Source organism: Citrus sinensis, chromosome 8 (genome assembly GCF_022201045.2).
Source record: "Citrus sinensis cultivar Valencia sweet orange chromosome 8, DVS_A1.0, whole genome shotgun sequence".
Lineage (NCBI taxonomy): Eukaryota > Viridiplantae > Streptophyta > Magnoliopsida > Sapindales > Rutaceae > Citrus > Citrus sinensis.
Genome location: NC_068563.1, coordinates 18,594,662 through 18,617,563, shown reverse-complemented (window position 1 = coordinate 18,617,563; position 22,902 = coordinate 18,594,662). Strand labels below are relative to the sequence as shown.

The 22,902-nt window shown below is 32.2% G+C and overlaps 2 protein-coding genes across 9 annotated transcripts; one reads left to right on the top strand and one right to left on the bottom strand.

Moving 5' to 3' along the window:
* Positions 1 to 9,583: 9,583 nt before the first annotated feature.
* LOC102627816 (3'-5' exonuclease-like) lies at positions 9,584 to 10,575 on the top strand. Its single transcript, XM_006470874.4, has one exon. It carries the CDS (start codon positions 9,683 to 9,685, stop codon positions 10,445 to 10,447), a length of 765 nt encoding a protein of 254 aa, XP_006470937.2. The 5' UTR covers positions 9,584 to 9,682; the 3' UTR covers positions 10,448 to 10,575.
* A 121-nt stretch (positions 10,576 to 10,696) lies between these two features.
* Positions 10,697 to 18,410, bottom strand: LOC102627815 (F-box protein At3g54460). 8 transcript variants are annotated; one of them, XM_052431907.1, is made up of 11 exons: positions 17,636 to 18,407; positions 14,439 to 17,057; positions 14,119 to 14,332; positions 13,708 to 13,998; positions 13,564 to 13,623; positions 13,344 to 13,474; positions 12,841 to 12,955; positions 11,984 to 12,132; positions 11,406 to 11,561; positions 11,072 to 11,265; positions 10,697 to 10,969 (listed from the first exon to the last, which is right to left on the bottom strand). In XM_052431907.1, the coding sequence occupies exons 1-8, from the start codon at positions 18,085 to 18,087 to the stop codon at positions 11,992 to 11,994; spliced, it is 4,023 nt and encodes a 1,340-aa protein (XP_052287867.1). In that variant the 5' UTR covers positions 18,088 to 18,407; the 3' UTR covers positions 10,697 to 10,969; positions 11,072 to 11,265; positions 11,406 to 11,561; positions 11,984 to 11,991. The 8 variants fall into 8 exon arrangements, with proteins under 8 accessions (XP_052287867.1, XP_052287865.1, XP_006470853.2 ...); XM_052431905.1 differs by having other exon boundaries at positions 11,832 to 12,132; positions 17,636 to 18,406; XM_006470790.4 differs by having other exon boundaries at positions 11,832 to 12,132; positions 13,711 to 13,998; positions 17,636 to 18,404.
* Positions 18,411 to 22,902: the final 4,492 nt, after the last annotated feature.

The following is a 22,902-nucleotide window of genomic DNA, read 5'->3' as shown; positions in this document are numbered from 1 at the left end:
TGCATTCTTGGTCAGTGGGAAGTATTTCATCCAGAATTTATCAGCCAAGTCATTCTATGTAGTGATGGAATCAGGTGATAAAGAATTCCACCATATGCTTGCTTGATCTCTCAAAGAAAACAGGAAAAGTCTGAGTCTCAATGCTTCATTCGTTGCTCCAACAATTTTAAAGGCATCACTTACTGAATTGCCCCACTGTCTGCAATATCTAAAACATCATGGGTTTAAGCTCAAAATTGTCAGCTTGAACATCGGGTTTAACTATTTTAGGATGTATGCACATGAGGAGTCAACACTTCATAGTCTCGAATGGCTCTATCTCTATTGTTCGCCATGTGAAGAACGTTGTTATTCCCTGGTTTTCTTTTAACATTTTGTCCATTCAGACGTTCATGTACATTGACTGGTTGTAGTTCTCCTCGGGGGTTCAAGTTTCTCATCTCTTGCAAATTATCCATTGCTACATCAGCTTGTAATTTCCAATGCTCTCTTCTCAATCTCCTTACAATTCTTTAAATTTTTATGTCAAATTGGAATTCAATAGATTTATATTTGCGCATGCTATGACTGGTAGATCACTTATGCCAACAAAATAAACAAATTAAAATAGAATTAAAAATTAGCACCGTTAAAACTAATTTCACAAATTATAATAAACAATCAATCCTTAGTAACGGCGCCAAAAACTTGTTGTAACTTTTTAATGCTATGGGTGTTAATGTGAAAGTGTATACAACAAGTAATATAATGATGAATATTTAAGATCGTTTCCACATAGATTGATGTTATCATACTTGTTACAACAATATTAACAGTGTAGATTTTGTTAAGTTAAAATAAAACAATTAATAAAACTAATATACTAATTAAAATAAAAATGCACTAAATGAAATGCAATAAAGTAAATTATCACGTTAAATTCAAGGATAAAACCAATGAGAATATAGAATAGTTGAGTGATGAAATTCACTTAATGGTTTTGACTATTTTTCTAATGTTTGACTTGGTTCATATTGCATCTGCTATAACACTACACATAATCATTATGATGTTGGATATTTTATACCTATATGCAATCTAACAGTGATAAGTTGTTATGCCAATATAAGATATAACATTATACGCTTAAGTTCTAATTACCCTACAAGGTGAATCACTATGTTTAGTTCATCCCTAATTTTAGATTAAGCATGGCCTTTTTAGAATCAAGTAAACTTAACTCAGGAAATTCAATCTAAAACCAAGTATTGCTCTGATATGTTCCACTAAGATAAGGTCTTTTGTAGCTCTTTCTTAGCTAGTATCATTAAATGGGTGATCAGCCGAAATAATAAATAGAAATAAATACTATCAAAATAAAATGTTATAACAAACATGCAGCAACACATATATTTAGTAAATAAACTATCAAGATTATTTATCACTCAACCACAAATAATTTTAGTTCATGATTTGCAAAAGAAAAATAAAGAAAAGAGTTGTAACCATCAAATATATCTCCATGAATAAATAGAAAACAAGAAAGAACAAGAAGGACTAATTTTCAATGGATCTCTACGTTTTCTCCTCTGGTGCAGCCTTCAAAATCTCTCTTGAATTATGTTTTTCTTTTGTTTCTTTGTGGCTTTTCTTCTTGGATAATGCTCTCCTTTTCTTTTGTGTGTGTACTTCTTTTATAGATGAAAATTAGGGTAAACAGAAGTCTAGGGCACATATTTTCCAGATTATGAAACTCTAGATCGCAATCATCTAAATATCTCAAGCGAAATCATCTTTGTCGTTGTTCCAGGATTACTACAGCAACGAATAATACAACAACGGATGCTATAGCAAGAGCTATAACATATGCACTATTTTAGACTTGTTTCAATTCTTCTATAGTCAAGTTCTTTTCCATCTTTTGCAAGTCTATTGCAGCAACATTCATTCTTTGAAATTTGAGCTTTCGGTCACCTACAATTATGCATACAATCTAAACACACAAATTATTCTAAAACAAGGCAATTTATTAAAAATAAACTAAAATGGATATTCATGCAAAATAAAATTAAAATGCAATACAAACATGTCATTTACTTTCTAAATAATCATGATTTAAGTCTAAAAGTGTCATGATAATTCTCATACCACGACGAGAGTGTTTCGTAGATGAAAGGTTTGGTCAACCTGGCGGAGAATAAAAACTGCTCTCAAAGGCTTCTTTAGTAATTCATCAATAACATCCTTTAATGCTGCATGTTAGTAAAAATAGAAATAAATATAAAATCAGTACCGAAATTATATAGTTCAAGCCAACAGTTAACGATTAAAATATTTCAAAAAAATCGTGTCGGTTTGTTATTGGAGCGAAAGCTGGCCCAATAACAAGGCCCATTTCAAAACCTCGAGGTCCGATCTGGAAAAGGAAGCTTGTAAAATCAGTGGTTGATCCGTTAAGAAATTGTAACACGCAACCCATAGAAAGCAAATTCCTTCGTGTTTAACCGATTGAAAATAGCACTGAGCTCATCCTTCCTCAATCTAGCCTAATGGATTAGCAGTAAGAGGATTAGCTTTGTTTTTCCCCTATTAGACTTAGTCCCGCTCGATTCTCCACTTTCTAGAACAATCCCCCTGGAAAATGTTATACCTCATTAAAAGAAAAGCAATACTAATTTCTTTTTGAAAATAAAGGAATAATCCGAGCAAAGAAACCAAAAACGTGTAAACTACAGATAGCTCATTAAACAAACGAGTAAAAAGTAATTTGGAATCAGAAAAAAAAAACAAGTAGTGTATGTTTCGTGAGACTAAATAAAAAGAGGAACAATATAATGATAACAAGAAAATAAGAACACTATTCATGTATGAATTGTACAAAAAATAAAATTATCAATAACAAAACAACATTATCAAAAGTATCTGAAATTAATTTCAAAACACATAAAAATAAAAGATTGACTCACCTATAGCATACAATCTCCATGTGATTTAACAATAATTATGACGCGTTAATGATCGTGAGAATATTTCAAGAGCTTAGTATTTGAAAAAGTGATTTCAAAAACACCAAAAACAATCAATAACTCACCCATGGTGCATCAGTGTTCACGAGAATACTTCAAGAGCTTAGTATTTGAAAAAGTGATTTAAAAAAAAAACTAAAAACAGTCATTAACTCACCTATGATGCATCAGTGTTCCTGAGAATACTAAGGTACTTTAAAAAGTGACTTCAAAAAACAATAAAAACAATAATTAACTGACTTATTGTTTGTTATCATTTGTGGTGCCACCACTGGCACAAATTAGGACTTAGCGAAATATCTTAAAATTTGTTCATGATAAGTTGTTGAAGTCTTCAAAGTTGCAGGTTTTGGAACTCAATATCTTAAAATTGTTCATTATTTTAACTTCTATTAAGAAATAAATAAAATAAAGGTCAAAATCATTCCACCAATTATTTTTAATTATATTTTAAGATGCCAAAATCAAATAAAGAAGAAATGAAAATTAAAATGACTTGACAAAAGGGTTGAGAAATATTGATTGGTGGTCATTGTCACGTCGTGTTTATAAATGAAACATAATTAATTATATGGTAAAATATAAAAAGATGGCGAAGAAGATACTATTTGAATAATATTGGATTTAGTTCAATTTTAGTTTACGATTCTTAAGTTAAGCTTTCTTGTTTTTATTTGAAGTTCAAGATTATTTCCTCATTTATTATTATTATTATTTTAAAATTTTGGTGTACATACAAAGTACAAATCCTGTAATTAACAAACATATATATAATAAGAGAATTTTTTGTAAAATTTACATTTTCAATAGTACCATTCTTTTATTGTCGAGCTAAAATTGATGAACACAATTTATCAACTAGTTGCATCAGGTGATGGGTTAGGTACTAAAACCATAATGCTTGTGGCAGTGCACAACCATAGTGGTCATTGTGGTGCACCACCATGACCACTATAACACGCTTTGATGCAATGTGTGAGATTAAACAACCATAGATGATTCAATCAGTTTACCTTGAGCAACTCATAGCGTCTATGAGAATAAATTATTAACATGATTTAATTTCCATCAAGTCATCTTATTTTATGTTCGCCATTAATGTCAACATTTTACTTTATGTTCGTCATTAATGTGTGAGATTAAACAACCATAGATGATTCAACCATTTTACCTTGAGCAACTCATAGCATCTATGAGAATAAATTATTAATATAATTTAATTACAATCAAGTAATCTTACTTTATGTTCGCCATTAATGTCAACATTTTAGGAATGAGCCAGACACCTTGAGAAAATATCCCAAGAAGAAAACGATACTACCATTTGAAATAAAATCAATATATACAATGTGTATGAGAATATATTAACATTATTGAATTACATTAACATATCAAGTTCAACTAATATTCATTTACAAAATCTAAGGCTAGAACTAATTTAGCTAAATTGTAACTCAAGAGACAAACTCTTGCGAACACAATACTGAAGGCTTTGACAAGTTACATTTAAGGCTAAAAAATTAAATTCCATCCAAAGACGTGCAAAAGGACTCGAGCAATTCAAGAAAACGTATCTATGACAAGAAAAGAAGTTGCATAACGTGGACTACAACTTCAATAAAGCTAGATGCTGAAAACGCTACTAAACTCTCCAGCTAATGGATATAAGTTAAAGTATTTTCAATAAAAAATCTAGCCCAAGTTGATAACAGAAACAGCTTGGTGGTTAACAGTTAACATGAGCTCATTTATGCACATTAGTTAGGATTTATTTAATAAAATAAGCACTGGTTCTAACTACAATCTCTAAATGCATATGCAGTTACTTTGATTCTCAACTTTTTAATGATATTTACTTTGGTTGAGAATATTCCATATTATCACCTCCATTTGTCAAGAAGTCAACTAAACTAATAATCGTAAAGAGAAATTTTCCAACTATTGTCCTAGTCTTATGAAATTGAATTTTTATATTTTATTCTTTTTTCCTTTCTCTTTGGGTGTAGGTTTATAAGGCTTGTTTCTAAGAAATTTAACCACAACCAACTCACAATTCTACAGCTTTTAATAAACCTAACCTTTCATACACAACCACAGTAATCCAAATAAATGCAAATTAGCTCAATACTTTATTATACACATATTACATTGTTGGTTTGTTGGTCAACTGACTTAGTCAGTACTTAATTGTCAGATTAAACCTTAAGATTTGTTATATTTAGAGCGTCTGAAACATGTTACATACAGAAGGCATTTATGTCCTCAATGGTGAATAGAGAAACTCAACGCATATGATTGGCTTAAACAACAGGCAAGGATGCCATAACAATACTAGACTAGAATGAAAATTTATTACCTTCCACGCTGGAACCCTCTATATTGGAAACACATGTACTTTTACTACTGGAAGAGTAAATATGCTCAACATGATATGAGCTTCATTTTGCTGAGGATGTGTAAATTTCACCTGTAATTACATAGAAAATTATTAACCCTGTAGAATCGAGAAAAGAAAAAAATAAACCTCTAGGCACACATTTGAAGCTTCTCTAGTTCCCATCATACCAGCTGAAGATGTGACCATAACATTTGCCCATGATCTAAAAGTCTCATTGAGCTACCACATTAATAAATAAAATTAGAAAACTAAATAGACTAAAATGTACTCATAATCAATTATCGATACCACGACGAGAGTGTTTTGCAGATGAAAGGTTTGGTCAACCTGGCGGAGAATAAAAGCTGCTCTCAAAGGCTTCCTTAGTAATTCATCAATAACATCCTTTAATGCCGCCTGTTAGTAAAAATAGAAATAAATATAAAATCAGTACCGAAATTATATAGTTCAAGCCAACAGTTAATGATTAAAATATTTCAAAAAAATCATGTCGGTTTGTTATTGGAGCAAAAGCTGGCCCAATAACAAGGCCTATTTCAAAACCTCGAGGTCCGATTTGGAAAAGGAAGCTTATAAAATCAGTGGTCGATTCGTTAAGAAATCGTAACACGCAGCCCATAGAAAGCAAACTCCTTCACGTTTAACCGATTGAAAATAGCATTGAGCTCATCCTTCCTCAATCTAGCCTAATGAATTAGTGGTAAGAGGATTAGCTTTTTTTTCCGCAGTCAGACTTAGTCCCGCTCGATTCTCCACTTTCTAGAACAATCCCCCTGGAAAATGTTATACCTCATTAAAAGAAAAGCAATACTAATTTCTTTTTGAAAATAGAGGAATAATCCGAGCAAAGAAACCAAAAACGTGTAAACTACAGATAGCTCATTAAACAAACGAGTAAAAAGTAATTTGGAATCAGAAAAAAAACAAGTAGTGTATGTTTCGTGAGACTAAATAAAAAGAGGAGTAATATAATGATAAAAAGAAAATAAGAACACTATTCATGTATGAAGTGTACAAAAAATAAAATTATCAATAACAAAACAACATTATCAAAAGTATCTGAAATTAATTTCAAAACACATAAAAATAAAAGATTGACTCACCTATAGCATACAATCTCCATGTGATTTAACAATAATTATGACGCGTTAATGATCGTGAGAATATTTCAAGAGCTTAGTATTTGAAAAAGTGATTTCAAAAACACCAAAAACAATCAATAACTCACCCATGGTGCATCAGTGTTCACGAGAATACTTCAAGAGCTTAGTATTTGAAAAAGTGATTTAAAAAAAAAACTAAAAACAGTCATTAACTCACCTATGATGCATCAGTGTTCCTGAGAATACTAAGGTACTTTAAAAAGTGACTTCAAAAAACAATAAAAACAATAATTAACTGACTTATTGTTTGTTATCATTTGTGGTGCCACCACTGGCACAAATTGTTCGTTGTCGTTGTAGAAAGAAGAGTAAGAACAATGAATTAAAAACATAAATAACATAGTGTAAAACTTGATAAAATGAAAATTGTTTAACAATAGAAAGAAGAGTAGGAAAAATTAATTAAAAACACAAATAACATAATGTAAAACTCGATAAAATGAAAATCGTTTAACAATCATACGAAAGTAAAACTTGGTAAAATCAAAATCGTTTAACAATCTTATGAATGTAAAACTCAATATAATGAAAATCGCTTAACAATCTTACCTAGAGCTATCATTTTCTGGAGTTTTATCACTTTCTTCATCATAAAGGAGCGGTGCCTTGGACCAGTCAAAACAGTTAATGGCGATCCGATATCTGGCAGAAAGTCAATAACGGCTATTTTCCGCTCCAACTATATATAAAGTCAATCAAATTCAAATAAGGGTTGATTAAAATGCTATCATTAAGCTTGTAATTGAGAATACAACATTCATTGAGCTTTAAATTCCTTCTTGTTTCATTTATTCACACATTGAGCATTGATTTGTAATCATATATTTTGTGTGAAAACACATTTGTAATCTTTATTTTGAGTGATTGTAAGTGTTGGGATACAATTGGGTTAAGAGATTGGGGATATCTCTTGGTGTAAAGGTTGATTAACACCTGCGAAGTCCATTGTAAGTGTTCTTAAAGTCTTGGAGGCTTGACTAGTGGAATCTTCAAGTCCAGTGAGCTTGGAGGCGTGAATGTAGGAAAGGTTTACCGAACCCCGCAAAAATCTCTATGTTTGAATCTCTCTTCCCTTATCTTTTTACATTTTGGTTGATTTATTTATTGTTATTTTAAATTCGTTCAAGATTTGCATTAAGTTTTGTTCAAACATTGCATAAATTTTTAGAAACCCAATTCACCCCCTCTTAGGTTGCTTAGACAGTATTTTCCTAATAATAATAATAAAATTGTTTCCTTGTATCATTTAAAAATTTGTTTTCCTATCAACAGCTGTTGTCCTCCTTTCTTTCCATCAAGCCATGTTATTCCATGTTCTCCATTTACTTTTACATTTCGAGCCTCATGACATCAAGGAAAAAGGATTCTAACACCTGAAATAAATCAATAGGAAGAAATTAAACAACTCCATATAATTCTACCGCTTTACCTTCAGCAACCCCATGGTGTGTATGAGAAAAAATTATTAACATGGTTGAATTACATTAAAGGAACCATTAATTATTACAGAAGTATAAAGCTAACAAAAACACAAAAGTCACCATGACATGTTTCAAATTATTTGCAAAATATGATAAATTCAATTGCATCGATTCTAAAGATAACTTTCACGTAAGAAATTAAGCAGGAAATATAAACGGACATAAAGTATGTTGAAGAATTTGTCATATTTAGAATGAATGAAATACAATTCACTATTAAGTACAACAACAAAAGTTACAAATTAAGTTACTCACGCAACTTTTCCAGAATACTCGTGAACTTGGTCCGCTGCAATGTCAAAGTTACACAATAATCAAGCAGAAATATTAGCTCTCCGCTGATAAATTAGGGAAAAAAATGAAAAAAAAAAAAGGACAAAGTGACCAAATATTGGCGGGCTTACCCCAAAAATCAGAATTGAAGTTTAGAACTTCTGCAATGAAGATATCAAGCACAGTACTTCGATTACATCGATTCATGGTTTGGCTTACCTGATTCTTGTCAATGAAAATTAAAGTTAGTAAAAAACTAGCGTACTAATAAAATGCTTCATATTTTAGAATAAAATGACTGAGCGAAATCCAAAGTTTAGCACTAAAACTATTGGACTTCTTTATCGTTCCAATGAATGAAATGTATTCACTCTAACTAGTCAAATAGTTATTGTACATAAATCGGTGTTAATTTATTTTATTTTTCTATTGAATGAAAAAACCGAGAATATTTATCATAGTTCAGAGTCATGCTATATCGTTACATCATATGTAATGTACAACAACCCTCGAGTTGTTACCTAAAACTAAAATATTACTGCATGTAAAATAATTGAGTTGTTATAAGTGACAAACTCATGGATTTGCTATATCTTACATTATGTATAAGATAGTGTAGTTCCATTGTTTATTTATTTGTCAAATTTTCTAGTTAAATGTCATTTTCCATTGTAGTTTTGTTTTCTTGTTTTTAAATCCTTTTGACCAGTGAGATTATCATTGGTGGTATGTTTGAGGAGATTGCTAATAGGGATAATGATAAGTTTCTTTTTGTAATAAAAATGTGTTTTATCTGTTGTATTTAAATAATTCAAATCTTTATTGCTATCCATATATGCAAGGTGGAGGATTTTTTTTTTTTCTATTTGATAATATTTGAAAATGACTACAATATATAGTTATTTTGAGATAAAAGTCATAATTTGTTTCTATAATAATGCTTCTTTAAATGCATCCAAATATAACAAATTGTTGCTTGAAATATTCTAACCTTAATTTTCCGCTAATTTTATCTAATTCAAGAGTATTTTTCTTCTTTTATTTTAACAAATCCCCAAAAAAAAAATCCTTAAAACAAAAACACGAAAAAAAAAACAACCTTTTACCGGTGTAGAGTTAGCTAGTTAACTGTGATCAGATTCACTGATAAATGAAAGATAAATTAAAATTTGTTCTGTCTGTTGTTACTTGTCGGTGGGATGTTATAACTGGATTATTGTTTATGCATCAATAGGCTTACAACTCCATAAATATCATGCATTTCAGAACCACAACATTGCTATCTTTATTTATTTATTTATTTTCCTTTCATTCACTTTGCATAAACACATTTCATTTCTTGTAATTTTATCACCACCTTCTATGGCTATGAAGACTCTAACTTTGTCACCAAAACCAGCCGAAATCAAACCTTTAGCCTACAACTCTTCTTCTAGTATTGAGCCTTTAGGCTATAACATTTGGGGTATCAACTTCGGAGAAGATTACTTTGTCACAGCGGTGACTTCTTGTGCTTCGGATGTTGATCGTTGGATAGCTCGAACGATCAACGTTCATCGTTGGAGGCTTCACAAACTTGTTGTAGGTCTTGATACAGAATGGTGTTTGCCCACCGAGACAAACAAACACCAGAAAGTAGCAATCATTCAACTCTGTGTAGGCCAAAGATGTCTTGTATTTCAGCTATGTCACAAAGACAGAATGCCGCAATCTCTTGTCGATTTTCTTGCGAATGATAAGTTTACGTTCGTGGGGAAAGGAATCGAGAACGACGCCAATAAACTATACCAAGATTATGGACTGAATGTGGCAAGAACAATGGATGTTGCTGATATGGCTGCAGCAAAATATGATGATGAAGAGTTGAAGAGATTTGGGTTAAAGAGATTGGTTCTAAAATTCCTTCACGTTGAGATGGAGAAATCTAAACGTATTACGTTGAGTAAATGGGATGTAAACAAACTGAGTAAACAACAGATTCGATATGCTGCAATCGATGCATTTGTTTCTTTCAAGTTAGCTATTGAACTGAAGAAGGAGATAATTGCAGTGCCAAAACCCATAACCTTCGATGCATTTGTTTCTTTCAAATTAGATCATGAACTAACCAAGCCTGGAATTTATTGAACAACTTTTGCCCTTCTTTTTTCCTTTTTCTTTTCCCCCCTTTTTACTAGTACTGAACATACTATTTGTAATGAGTGAGACCATCTGTACTTTCATAATGGATGAACTTGTTTTTACCTATTCGAGATTAAAAAGAAAATCAATAAATAAAGAAATGAAAGATATCTACATCAGCTATTACCCTCTCAAATTTGATATATTAATTTCCAAAACGGAAATATGTTTTAAGAGAACATAAAACTCACAAACTGAACAATAAAAACAACAGTTCAATTATGATTCGTATTGAAATTTGATCTATAGGATACAAAGAATGCGCTAAATCAGAATGTTAAATTGGAAAAAGATTAGCAGTTATCCAATTGCTATCACAACAAATATATTATATATATACACGGCTAAAACAGAAAATTTTTAACCAGCTCTACAAAGGCACAATAACTTATCCGCATACCCAACTCATCGTCCATTGCAATCTTGCGTGCCAGATATGAATGATTCTTCAGAAAATAAAACGAGGGCCTGGTGGATAAAAAGTACTAATCTCAGTAAATTCATAACAATAGATTATGAGAAATAATCAACATCTCTATCAATGAAATCTACAGGGTTGCAAATACGCACAGGCAATTTGTGGATTCTGGGGAAAATAGATGTTTGATTCAAAACTTGCCTGCTCAACACAATCTTAATTATCCATTCTCAACATGAATCGAACCCTGCAAACAGTGGATCGTGGGTCTAGCCACTAGCTCTGTACAGCCTTTCAAGGCCTATGTGCTCCGTGGTTGGGATTGAAAATTCAACCAACAGTAGACCTTTGCAGAAAAAAGATGACATTTTTAACATGCAAACTTAGCTGCACAAGCCTAAGAGGGCGCAGAGGCGCTGGGAAGTAATTTACAGAAACGCTTATTGAAACTGACATAATAAGCCAGTTAATCAAAAGAATAGGCACCTTGATGGGCATCTTGGATATCCTTCAGACCCAAATTCAAACCATCTATAGATTGCAGCATGGAATTGGGAACTTGAAACTTCAACTGAAAGCTATCTCATATTTTGTGGGACAGGAATTCATTCTCATGCAATTCCAACATCACAATCTAAAGCCCTGCCCAGGTTGCAAATGATGAACATCACAAAAATGATAACTAATTCAATTTCAAATAGGGACAAAACATAAACAAATAAGTAATGATTCTTTTAAGACACGTCATCACCCAATTCAACAATGGTGAAAGAATAGCCAAGCTCATAATTAAAGTTTCCTAATGTCTTACCCTACAGACATGCATCTCTAATATTTTAAATCATCAATAGAAATTATAATAAATATCTACTATAGAATAGAAAAATTCATATCCTAATAACATTGACTTACAGAGAATGAAGATGAGGTAAACTCCAGATAACTTTTTCACCCAACAAGTTCCAAGCTTTATTTCCTCCACAATGGAAAATGTAAAATGCTCTTTTCTGTGAAGTAATAACTAACTGCGGATTATGGGATATGGGGTATGTGTATCCCTATACCTTTTTAACTATGAGTTTGTTCTCACAAAGCTAAGATGAGATAAATAATTGCTCTCTGCAAAGTCATGTAGTGTACGATGAGATCGAGCCCCTTCACGTTCAGGTTTGACAAGCTCTTCTTTCAACAATCTTCTACACCTATCGGTATCCTAGAGAAGCATGCAGCAAATTATTAAACTGAGTCAATTAGTAGACAATGTAATGACCAAAATGTTTGTGTATATTACAAGAGAGCGATCTATTGAAAGACAATTATTGTTAAACATAATAATGCAGAACTTTTCCATCCTCTCTCTCCCTCCCTCTCTCTCAGAACAAGTATATATTCTCTCTACTGTACAGATGACTGGATAAAAGCGCCAGAGAATCTTTGTACTGCTATAGGATCTCATCAAGTTCACAGGATTCAGACATGCGGCCCCAAACCTGTTAGTACTGGGCCAAGATAGATCCACAGGCTCCTATATGCTGACGCAAGGCAATAAATGTGAAACAATATAACTAAGTGCAGTTTTCATTATAAAATCATATATACATCATTTTCACAATCTATGTATTCTTAATTCAAGTCAATATCCACAACCTAACAGCTCTTTCTTTGTACCCCCCCCCCCCCCCCCCCCCCCCAACAACAATTAGACGGAAGGGTAATTGTTAATGGAATGTACCTTAATTTCAGTTATGAAAAACTTAATTGAGATTCTGCTCACATATTTGGAAACTATTTTACCAAAATCTATCAAATGCATATTTGCTACTAGATTTTCACTACAATCGAGGAGTTCTCTCCATATTTAAATTACCTGATGCACAATCACTGATTTGACAGAAGAAATAATATTAGAATCAGACTATACCTGTAGGAATTCAAGCATTTGCTCTTCAACTGTACCACGCATTGCCAAAGTTTCCACATGAATAGGACGAGTAGCGCCCATCCGATGAGCGCGACTAATGACTTGTTCCTCCATGCTGATAGGGTTTCAAACAAATGAGACAATTTAACTCCAATTAGGTTAAAAGAAAAGAAGGATCAATTAAGGTGTTAAACAGATGTTCAGACACAAAAATCCAATAAGAATAATCCAAAATCTATACGCAATTAGTTACAAATGCGTTGGTGAAAAGCACCTGCCGTAGTAGGTTGTATGAAGCAAAACTATATTAATAGCAGATAATAATACATTCTTTCCAATTCCCTAAATATAAATTTGTATGAAAATAAAACTTGTAACTAATCTAACATTGAGGCATTGAAGAAAGTAAGAAACTCATGTAAGCAAAATCTCAAATATCCTTGATCATGATAAAATAGTATTACCTTCCTTATCAAATAAAAAAGAAGATAAAATATTATTACCTTCTATCCCAGATTGGTTCCATTAGAAACACACGAGTTACAAAGCTCAAATCAAGACCCAATGATGCACTTCCATCCATTAAAAGAGCCAGACAGCTAGCGTCGTGCCGGAACATGTCCAGTGACTTTATCTGTTAAAGAAGAAGCAAATTAACTTAGAGCAAAAGAAGAAAAAATTGAAAAAAAATAAACTAGTTGCAGGAAATTGAGGACAAAGCACCTTGTTGCTAGAATGCATTGGACTGTACATACCAGCAAATTTGATACCAGCAACTGTTAACTGCCAAAAAGATGAGCAATTTGTAATCCACTGTCTATGAAATAAACCACAAAAAGGCATGCCTACAAAATGAGAAAATACTGCTACCTGCTGCTCGATGACATGTATATGCTCAAGAAATTGAGAAAAAATAATAACTTTATCAGGGAGTGCCTTGTTAGACTCCAAATTTGGTCTGTATAAATCTTGCTTCAAAAATGTGTTTGTATTGCTCCACTGAGGGGTGAAAGGTAGCTCCTCAATGTGTTTGACACTACTGTCCTCATTAAAAGCATAACATATCTCCCAATTAGCCTCCTGCAATACTTTCAACTTCTCTACAAGATAAGCAACTTTACTGCTAGATGTTGACTGCCAATCAGGATTCCAATCATCCTAAATAAGTGTAAACAAATGCACTGTTAACATTCTTTACATATGAACGTTGACAAATAAAAATAATCCAGTTTTAATAGGAATGTTGATAGAAGTATTTCAACTTTGAAGATTGCGTACCTGCCTATACGAAGGTTGTAACTCAATAAGATCTTTAGGGACTGGCCACTTTGGGTTGGGATTTTCAGGGCGGGTTAATATTTCAGGACTCTGCATCTCGTATAAGAAACCGCAGCCAGGCAAAGAGCACTTTTCACTGTCCATAGCAACACAATCAAGGCAAAGGATATGCCTGCAGGGTGTAATAACTGGTAGGCGGCACCATTCATTGCACCTAAGCCAAAAATAAGAGGATTTAAAACTAGTATTAATAAAAATTTCAGACATTTCACAGAAATTCAGAGAAAACCCCATAAAAGACCTCGAAAGCAAGGTATTACCTGAGACAATTACCACCATTAAGGAGGTTATATTTAATAAAAGCATACTCCTGTGATAGAGGATCGAGGCCATTTTCAACCAAAACATCCATAGTTTCTTGAATATCTTCGCCAGCATCAGTTACTTTAATGTGGCCAGCCACACAGCAGGATAGCCTTAGATTCCTAATAGTTGTACTTCGGAACTTCCACTGCTTTGGATTCAGTAAACTTTCAACATGTGAAGGATCGTTCCAATCAGCCATTAGTATATTACGCCGCACTGTAACTACCAATTCATTGTAAGTTCCTGCATGCTCCTCAGTGAAATTTAAAAATGTCACCTCCTTGATGCAAGGAGGAATGGTTTGCAAATCTGTCTTTCTTGCACTGATCATGCACCTATGGAGTAGCTGCAACAGACGGGATCGACCCTCCTCCATCTCTGCCTCAAATGGTCTAAGAATGCCACCATCCCATGCCTTTTGATTCTGGCCATATGCTTCTTCATGGAGGAACTTAAGCATTGGTTGAAGATGTGACAACTGGCTATTAGGTGTGTTTGGAGTCGGGGTTCCTGTTAATAACCAACGATTTGAAGCTGTCAATGAAATAGCCATTTGCAATTTGTTTGTCAAGTTAAGACTTGAACCAAGGGTATGCCCTTCATCTAACATAACCCTAAGCCAATGAACTTGCATCATTGGACTTTTCTTTCGCCGACCCCACTCTGCACTTAAACGGTTAAATGTAGTTATAACAACATCATAGTCCCAAGCCAGACTATGAGCAGAAGGCTTTTTATGATCGGTCCAGACAAAAAGACGCAACTGTCCAGGTCTGACATGCTGTTGGATTTGGGTTTTCCAATGATCAACTAAATATGACGGAACAACAATTAAAGTTGCTCTGGACAAATACAGTCGGACGGAATCTAACGGTTCACAAAGAGCGAGTCTGAGAGCAGCCAAATCAAATGCCAGGTTGTCAAGAGTTTTTGGGTAATACCACCTAGTAATACCTTTTTCCACTCTCCTTATAAGACCAAAGGCTTGAAATATTTTATGGAACCCTTGGGTTTCTCCAGCTGCATAACTACCTAATATTGGACTTGCCAAGCCTGTTGTTTCCATCTCTGAGAGTTCATCAGGAGAAAGTTTAGCCAGCCAAGTTAAGGCCTTTTTTGTCATAGAATTTATCAGCAAATAGTGCTCTTTCAGCACACTGATGAAAAATGACACATTTTGCTTTTTCCCATCAGAAGTTCCTTTTGCATGAAATCCTGGTAGGTAGGTAATAGACTGGCAATTATCCCAAGCTTCTTCAGGATCTCCACAACTCTGATGTGTGGGGTCAGAATTCATACTACAAAACCATGCTGCTGTAGCATCTGCGACACTTGCATCTAACAGCTTCCTCCACTTATGGCAGGCATCACACTGAACCCAAGTTTCATTACACGCAAAATGATCTGTGGAAACCTTCTCAGGCCTCTCACAGCTGTTTGACACTACATATGACAAACCGACCTGATTCCTTTTAGGTACCTGTCTAGAGCTATTTGCACGCTTCTTTGCTGTTGAGTTTCCTTTAGCATTTCTATCATTACAAATATTAGATTCTTCATCATAAGTATGAAAAAGATTCTTCTTGACTTGACCTAAGTTCCTTGTGCACCGAACTAAATGTGTTGCTGGCTCGGAGCTTGCAACTAAGGGTGATATCATATCTACGTCAGAGAAAGAACTAAATCCCTCAATCTCATCTCCTGGATCCACTAACCTGGCTCTTTTAAGCAGTGGGCATTTCAAATCGTCCATGGGAGTGAATTTACCTACAGATAGTTGTCTCCTACGAGCATTCTGACTAAAAGTTCTTTTCCCTAAACACATATTATTACATGTGAGTTTGTCACCACTAAGGTCATAATAGCCACATCTTGGATCACCATTATGTGTGCACCAAATAATTTTGACTCCATCTGGTGGGTCAGCCAATGTTCCCTGTGTCTTCAAAATTAAGGAAAGAGCAGTTATAGTCTTACCTAGGCCAGGTTCATCACAGAACATTCCCCCATGAAAATCTCTCATAGTCGGGGCAGTCCCAGTAGCAATATCACCAGAAACAGTGTTTACATAGAAATAAAACCCATCTTCAGTTGCAAGATCAATATACAGAGGATGTCGCAAAACTTCAGCATTCCGCTCACGGTGTAACATCCACTCAACTGCAGCTTGCTGATGAGGAAAAAGTTTGAGCTTCATACAAGGCATGATTGATGCAGCCAAGCATCTTAAATGGCGACAAGTTGCTGCAATTCTGACAAGGTCTATCGGGCCAAGTCTGGTTAGTATAGAGATTACAATATCATCTGCTATGTCTGAGATGCCAGTGCTGCAAGAGTTGTCTGCTGGTTTTACTCTAGATGAGTCAGGCTTCCCTTTATTTAACACATTAGGCAAGGTCTTAAAAACTTCATGAAGTTCAAATTGCACTTTCTTTGAGGAATCAGGAGCACCACAAAGCAACTTACAATCAAGAACGTGACAATCAGAAATATTCCAGATGCTACTATCACAACCATCCTTAAAGCACTCTCCACCATCAAGAAGCACGGACTTCCTCTTTTCCCAATCACAACTGCAGATGACTTAAACTGCATTAGCAAGATAGACAAACTGAAGCAAAAATTAAAGAACCACCACTCATTGTATTTTGGTGCTTTACTCATTGTATTTATACTATAAACATGTGATTGGGAAAATTATTAGTTCCTCAGCTCCTCCTACTGCAAATTAAAAGGTCTTCAGTACAAATAATTGCTTTTAAACAGAAAAAAGAAAAAAAAAAAGCTCATCTTTTGTACGGAGAGTTGCATGATTTTTTTAGCAACTCTACATCCAAAAAGTAGCAGACCGTGATTTTGATTTTAGCAAACTAAGCCCCTGCATAATTACTCGAAAGCTAAATATCCTATGAGTAAAGCTAGTGACACTAAGTCAAGTGATTCATCACCAAACTACCATATTATTTCCACCAATACACTTCTAAGCGATATCTCAATGGATTTCATTCTAAGTAATGTGTAACTAATTTTTGTGTATGATTAAATTCCATAACTTCTGAATTTTTTTTTCTTTTTCACTGTTTTAAACTGTACCACATAAAATATTTTAAACTGTTTACTTTTTACTGAGTAATAAACATGTATTGTGTACCTCACGTGTCTGAACAGAGAACCGGCAATGGCGCCGGATTTTGGAAACTGCCAACAGGACCACGCGGCTATAGGCAAATAAATATCAACAAGCACAGCAGCTCTAGCCGCCCCGTTCTCTCCAATCTCCACGCGCATAACTCGCGCCTCAATCTTCAAGCACTTCTGATTAACCAACGACTGTAGCTGATGCACCACGCTCATGCTCCCATTCACCAAACCTATCCTCTTCCTCCTCCTCAGCCTCCTCTTAGAGCTTGAACCTTCCGCCGAAGAAACGTCGCCGTTGCTGCTGATAGGAGATAAAACGACGCCGTTCTCGGATCTGAAGCCGCCGCTAAAGATTTGGCATGGAGTTTTAACAGGTAAGTTGCAGAGAGGGGGCTTGACTGCCAAAACTGCACATAGGAAACCGCAGAGTTTGTGGTCGTCGAACGACGTCGTGTCGTCCATTGCAGGCTGAACGTAACGAAAAACGTTACGCTTTACGAAGAAGAAGAAGCGTGAATGGGTCGTTACTTATGGGTGCAGGACAGTGGGGCCCCTGTAAGGATTGATAGAATGCGCTGAGGAGTATGGTACGTTCCGTGTCGATCTTTTGATCGTCATAGAATGGAAGTTGGAGGATGAGATTTCGGGAAATCGAATATTCTCTTCTTTTACCTGGGGCCGTGGACTGTGGGCTGGCCTTTTGAGGTGGGTGCTGGCCACTGGGTTAGGGTATTTTGGCCTTTCATAATTACTATTTTGTCCTCAAATCTAACATGTAGCACTCTGGTTCGCATTTTGTAATGAATTGGTAATAGATAGGGTAAAAGCCCGTTTAGTCCTTATATTTTAAAGTTAGTGTCTGTTTAGTCCTTATATTTTTAAAAATACCTTAAACTATCCCTACTATTAAATTATTGACACTTTTGCCATTATCTTTTATTCCTTTTAACTTATTTTTATAATATTGCCCTATTATAATAATTTTTTAGACATTATTAAAAAGAAAAAAAATAACCCTATTATAATAAATTTTTTTAGACATTATTAAAAAGAAAAAAATAAATTACCAGTTTAACACCAAAAAATAAAATAAAATAAAAAATATATATTAATTTTTGTGGAACACACTCTTGAGTTAAAATATTAATTTTTCTAAAAAAATTGATAATGTAATTTTTTACGATATTAATTTTTTAGACATACGTGAGCTTCCACAAAAATTAATATATACCTTTTTTGTTTTTATTTTATTTTTAAGTTTAATTTGATAATTTAATTTTTTATTAATATCCAAAAAGAAACATTATTGTAAAAATGTAATATTGTAAAAGCAAGTTAAAAATAATAAAAAAATAATGGCATAAGTGTCAATATTTAGTAGCAGGGACGTTTTGAGGTGTTTTTAAAAATACAGGGACTAAATAGACACTAACCTCATAATATAGGGACTAAACAAGCTTTTGCCCGTAATAGATATATTAGTATATTACCTAAAAAGGAGTATTAAACTGTTGGCGTATTTTTAAAGTTTAAAAATAATATTTGGCTTTTTTTAAAAGCCTGTTATTAAACAGTATATATTTATATACATACCGAATCAATGCCTAATATTTGCTATACACACAATTCATGAATTAAAAAAATTAAAATTACCAAATATTATTGTTATATTGTATAGCATAATGGTTGTCCTTATTCTTCATTCAACCGAAATTTATGAAGTAATTGTACGTGCAGTTTCAGTTTAGTCGCTGATGTTCTATTTCATTAAATTACGAATATAATTGATTGAGTTTAGTATTACAAAGCTATTGACTTTATGTGCATTAAGCCTCATAAGTTTTGTTTTCATAATTTTGAATGCTTCTTCTCATTAGTTAATGATTTCTAAAATTTCTTAAAGTGTTGATTTTAATGTTTGAAATTTCAAATGATATCCGTAGTTTTATTTATTTTATTAACGAAATTATACTTTATTATAAGGGTTCCTCTATGATGCTGTAATTTTTTTACAGCATCAATAATGTTTTTAATTGTTTACCATTGGATTTAATCAATGGTACACAATATTTGTAGTAAAAAAAAATGGTAAACGGTTAATAAATGTGTAAGGGGTGGAGAATTTTGTAAATTAACTATGACTATCTTCAGAGTTTGAAACAATTTCACTTAAATAGTATATTTTATTTAAAATTATTTTTTAATCTTCCTTTAAATTTGAAATGTGATAATCTTTTTTAAATAAATCTTTCAAAATCTATTACCATGAAGTATAAAATATAATGGTAGGTTATTTAACACAAATCAAATAAATAAGTTGCAATCGTAAAATTTATATATGATATAATAGTAATAAATAACACAACTAAGTACATATACTTAAGTAAATGTCATAATTACATCAATAAACTCATTATTGAGATTGCTTGTAACATAAAAATTACTTGATCACGCATGTTTTAATAAAATTTAATATCGTATATTAAAATACTCATTATTTTATATAATATTAAGGGTCATTGTATAATTGATTATAAAGTATGTATTATTTTTAATACCTATTTAACATACTTATTCTCTGAATTTTATATTTATCTTACAATTAATATCCTTTCATGATAGGGATTTTAAGTTTTATAAGCCTATATATTTTCATTTTATTTTCAAATATCACTTTGTTAATTTCATAAAAGTTAAATCTAATATATATTCCTAATGAACTTTAGTTTATGAATCGTGAAAGATTATTTTATTTATATCCTTTGATTGTAATTATAAAATTTTATGTTATTAAGAGTCATTACTTTTGTTATGATGATTAATAGTGACAATAAATAAAATATTACCTCCAATAATATTTACGTGAGAAAAAAAGTGAAAGAAAATCATTTATATTTTTAGATTTTTATTGACATGATAGGAAATTATCTCAGCCTTATAAAATTTAACTTTCACAAGTTTGTTTTCATTTTATTTTCAAATGTCACTTTGTTAATTTCATAAAAGTTAAATCTAACACATATTTTTAATTAACTTTAGTTTATGAATCATGAAAGATTATTTTAGTGTTATTCTTTGATAGTAATTATAAAATTTTTATGCTACGAAGACTCATTACTTTTATTATGATAATTAATAGTGACAATAAATAAAATATTACATCAAATAATATTTAATGGACAAAATGAGGAAAAAAATCATTGTATGTTTTTATATTTCCATTATGAAGATATGGTTTGGGATACTTTAACTTAAAATTTTGGCACAATATTTGAGCCACTAATATCTCATAGTCTAATGGTTGATATTGAAAGTTAAAGTATCATTTTATAATGTTATATCCTCCACCATTGAATTGCATGAAATAAATAGTTTAATTTTTTGATAAAAATTTAAATCAAAATATTTCTCACTCTATAGTTATATAGACATATATATTTTTCAATAATAATTGGTGAATAAAATATTTCTTATTTGTTGTGATTCATATAGTATTATTAATAAAACACATATAAAATAGTTTATTGCAATGCTTTCTATTATCATTATTGTTTAGGTATTAATGGTTTGTAATTAAATTCATACAATACAAATTATTACAAGATTTTGTGTTAAATAACCTACTTGATATTATATTTTATACTTAATGGTAACTGATTTTGGAAGACTTATTTAAAAGAAATTATCATATTACAAATTTAAAGGAGGGCTGAAAAGTAATTTTAAATAAAATATACTATTTAAGTGAAATTGTTTCAAACTCTAAGGGTGGTCACAATTATTTTACAAAAATTATCTACCCACTTGAACGGTTACCATTATTTTTAAATTATTTTTTTAGAACAAATATTGTATACCGTTGATTAGATCTAAAATCATGCATCAATTAAATCATACCGGCTTTACAAAAATTTATCGCACTAATTTGTTCGTTGAGCTCTAAACTATACTCTTTATGTCGCCGTTGTCCGTTGAGTGTCTTCAATCTTGATTTCACTTGATTCACTTGCATAAATATTATCCTTCAAAAATTAGTGAAAATGTGAAATACAATATTTATTATTTTTACTTAAGACACATGTTTGTTATCATCCAAATTACATTATGTGTAGCCCTTTAGGCTAACAATCTCCCCCTTTTTGATGATGACAAACATCTCATGTATTTTGACATTAAACTCCCCCTTAATACATGGCATATATGACTTCAACTTATAAATCAAATTGAAAAACAAACTCCCCTTAAATATATGATCTATAACAATTTGTAAGCTCCCCCTTAATATTTCAAAACCATGCATAAATACTTCAAGATCAAAATATATATTACATGTCCTCATATTCAAAATACATGACTTCTCCCCCTTCATCATCAAAATTACTAGAAATTCATGCGAAGATCGATAATATGTCAATGGTTAATCAAGAAACATATAATAACCAAACATCCAATTAACCATAAAATGATCATGAACCATCATGCCATCAAAAGAATGCTCAAAATGCATATTATCCAAAATCATATTGTATGCTCCCCCTAAATATATGGCCAGTTAAAAAATTTAACCAAAATGATATTATCAAAAAACATATCATATTTATCTCCCCCTTCATAAAAAATAGATAGATGCAATCGAAACAAGAGCATAAAAAATAATTCAATAAAGATATTCCCAATTTTGTGCAAGCAAAAATTTCGGCAGAGTCTCCCCTTAAAATGAACAAATCCTTAAATATACAACATGGTTAAAAACACTTCCGTATAAGCTTAAACAATTATAACAAACCAACAACTCCATCAATTCATCAAGCAATACACATATAATCATCAATCATCAAAAGTACTATAAATTCATGTTTATACCAAAAAGAACATCTCAATGATTAATCACTAAGCATATAAAAATAAAGGATGCAATTAATCTAAAGAGTCATATTCATTCTAAGAATTCAAAAAATATCATCCAAATATAAATTATCCAAATATTAAACAACCATCATCTGTAATCCACAATTAAAACAATTATGCATATAAAAATGTAGGTGCATAATATAATAAGGAACCATGGTAATTCGAAATACCCAAAATGCACAAATTCGGTTTTGTAAAATAATGAGTGAAATTGCTTATTTTAAACCGATTATATTGATCCAAGAGATGATTTAAGATAATGGATGGTGTTGATTGGATCAAAAGTGGACTAAAAAGAGCTTAAATATGCAATTTCGGGTGTAACAAAAATTGAGTGAAATGGATTTGTTTGAGCCAAGAAAATCA

Excerpts from the sequence above, each read along its gene's own strand:
- LOC102627816 (XM_006470874.4), top strand. The coding sequence starts at position 9,683 with ATGGCTATGAAGACTCTAACTTTGTCACCAAAACCAGCCGAAATCAAA.
- LOC102627815 (XM_052431907.1), bottom strand. The coding sequence starts at position 18,087 with ATGGACGACACGACGTCGTTCGACGACCACAAACTCTGCGGTTTCCTA. Across the intron at positions 13,475-13,563 it reads CAATGCATTCTAGCAACAAG|ATAAAGTCACTGGACATGTT; the intron begins GTGCTTTGTCCT and ends CTTCTTTAACAG. Across the intron at positions 12,956-13,343 it reads GAACCAATCTGGGATAGAAG|CATGGAGGAACAAGTCATTA; the intron begins GTAATAATATTT and ends AAACCCTATCAG.